At 45.7% G+C, this 2,311-nt stretch overlaps 1 protein-coding gene across 1 annotated transcript; it reads left to right on the top strand.

Annotated features, from left to right (window-relative positions):
* Positions 1-537: 537 nt before the first annotated feature.
* On the top strand, positions 538-1,905 carry TEOVI_000156200 (uncharacterized protein; the record flags this gene model as incomplete). Its single annotated transcript, XM_067224770.1, has 1 exon — positions 538-1,905. One exon carries the CDS (start codon positions 538-540, stop codon positions 1,903-1,905), a length of 1,368 nt encoding a protein of 455 aa, XP_067080871.1.
* Between the last annotated feature and the right edge of the window lie 406 nt (positions 1,906-2,311).

The raw sequence follows: 2,311 nt of genomic DNA, 5'->3' as shown, positions 1-2,311 counted from the left end.
CGTACCAGAGAGATTCAAAAGGAGGCCATATTATACACAAAAGTGGCTTGATGCGACGCAGGAGCTGGTGGCTGCAGTAGTTTTGTAACACGATGGCAGCACCAAGTGTTACAAAGTAACGCTAAGAGGTTTTCGATTTGTTTATTTTGCTTTTCTGGTAGTAGAAAATGGAAAAAATAGAAGAAAGGACAAAGGTAAGTCCAAGCATCCTAACACAATAAAAAATAGAAGTTGCAGTTTAAATACTGCCACATCGCACTCAGTCCAACCTTAGTGCAACACAAACAGCGCCTAAATTCTCTGTCAGCGCTTGCTTTGCGTTCGACAGCAGTGGCGAACGGTACGAATCTGGCCACACTTCCCCTACCGAACCAACAGCACGGCCAGTATAAGACCAATCCGGAGCGCCCCCGCTAAATATAAATCATTATACGCCACAGGCGGCCACACCAGAAGTTTCAGAATGGGAAAAACAATAAATTACTTCTGTTCCTCTACACCTTTTGCTCCGAACAGCAAGCACAAACATAGGACAGTATGATCTTAACGACAAGGGCAAGGCTGGACCAACCTTCGAAAACAATCGAAGTAAAAAAAATTCAGTGGGCGACAGCCGCATCACTCTTAAGTCTAGCTATCCTACAAGCGCAAGCAGAATACAAAGTGTGTTCGACGCCGTGCACCTGCGCAACGCGTTTGGAGGAGGCAGCAGCTCATTATTCGCAGAAGCTAAGCAACAATATAAACAGCCATAAAACCCAAGTGGCTGACTATACCCGGCTACTGGTTGCGGCAATAAGCGACAACACAGAGGTAGCGAGACAGGCACAAGTAGTACTCGCAGCAGCAGGTCAAGCGATACAAGAATGTGAGCAAGAAGTCACAAACGGTGAACAGGCCCTAAGCGAAGGGCTGAAGCTGCTCCAGAACGCCTCGGCGAAGCTGAGAACGCTGGCAAAGCGACTAAATGTCAAACACACACTGAAGCTCTCAGCCCAAGCCGGACATGGGCAATTTACACAAGCAAGCTTTGCAGGGACCCCGGTTACAACAGAACAGGCTTTGGCTTGTCAAACAGCCGAGGATAAAGACGAAACAGCGTTCGACCCGGAGCAACCAGAAAACAAGAATACTGTCAAGGAATTCGCAGAGCATGACCATATCACTGTAACGTGCCAAACAACATCAGCAGCGGGCACGAACTGCCAAGGCGCAAACCCACAGACAGGCGGCGGATTCATTCAGTTTGCGTTTCACAAAGCCATCACGGCAGACAAAACCAAAGGCACCAGCAGGTGGGGCAGCAGTGGCGGCGGCGACGACGTCGTGCTGCCGACCGAGGTAAACATAACTGAAGGAACAGCAGAGCAAAGCAAGAGAGCTCTCAACCTTCTGAAATCATCCGTAACGTCAACAGCATGCGCAGTCAGCCTACGCGATTTCAATAACATGGCCAGCAAACAAGCATTTAAACGACAAGCCATTCGAACCTTCCTCAAGCTCCCAGCAAACGAGCAGACTGAACCAAGCGACCCTCAGAAACTGCAGGAAGCATTGGATACAGCTTATGGCAAAGGGGGAGCAGACTTCAAAACCAAGTTCTGGCAAGCTGTCGAGCAGACTAAAGCAGCTGTCACCAAAAACAACCAAAGAATCGACGTCGACATCAAGCCAAGTATATCGATGGCTTTGCTAACTGAAGCCCTGAGCAGGCGGCTAGATGAAATGACAGCCAAAAAACAGAAAAGTCCAGAGGCGCCAGTTGAAGGAGGCGGCAGAGCAGATGCAGCTGACAAAGCAGAAAATAAGAAAGACGGGGATAATAAAACAGCCACAAACACCACAGGAAGCAATTCTTTTGTCATTAAAAATTCCCTTCTTACGCTTGCAGTTTTGCTTTTTTAAAACAAATTTTTACCCCTCTTTTTCTTAAAAAACTTTTATACTTGAAAACTTTCTGATATATTTTAACACGTAAAAGTTTCCCGAAAAATTTGAACTGTTTTTTGTAAGTTGACTGTCTGATTGTCCAGAAATTTTTTCTGGCAGCTAAATTTTTTCTTCTTTCCTGTTTTTTTGAGTTTTTTGTAGGTGGTGGGGGGGGTAGTTAGGAAGGTTAGTTAGGGGGGTTAGGTAGGATTAGGATTAGGATTAGGCTTAGGCTTAGGGTTACTCCGTTAGGGTTAATTTTTTTCATTCCAGTTTTTTTATTCCGCAACTCTGTCCTGCGTTGTTCTGATTTTTTATTAATACTGCGGCGGCAGTTTTATCTTGCGGTGGCGTTTAATTTATTTTTTTGTGTGTTATTTAA

This window comes from Trypanosoma equiperdum (genome assembly GCF_001457755.1).
Source record: "Trypanosoma equiperdum strain OVI genome assembly, contig: ctg_385, whole genome shotgun sequence".
Classification (NCBI taxonomy): Eukaryota; Euglenozoa; class Kinetoplastea; order Trypanosomatida; family Trypanosomatidae; genus Trypanosoma; species Trypanosoma equiperdum.
This window is presented reverse-complemented; position numbering and strand designations above follow the sequence as displayed.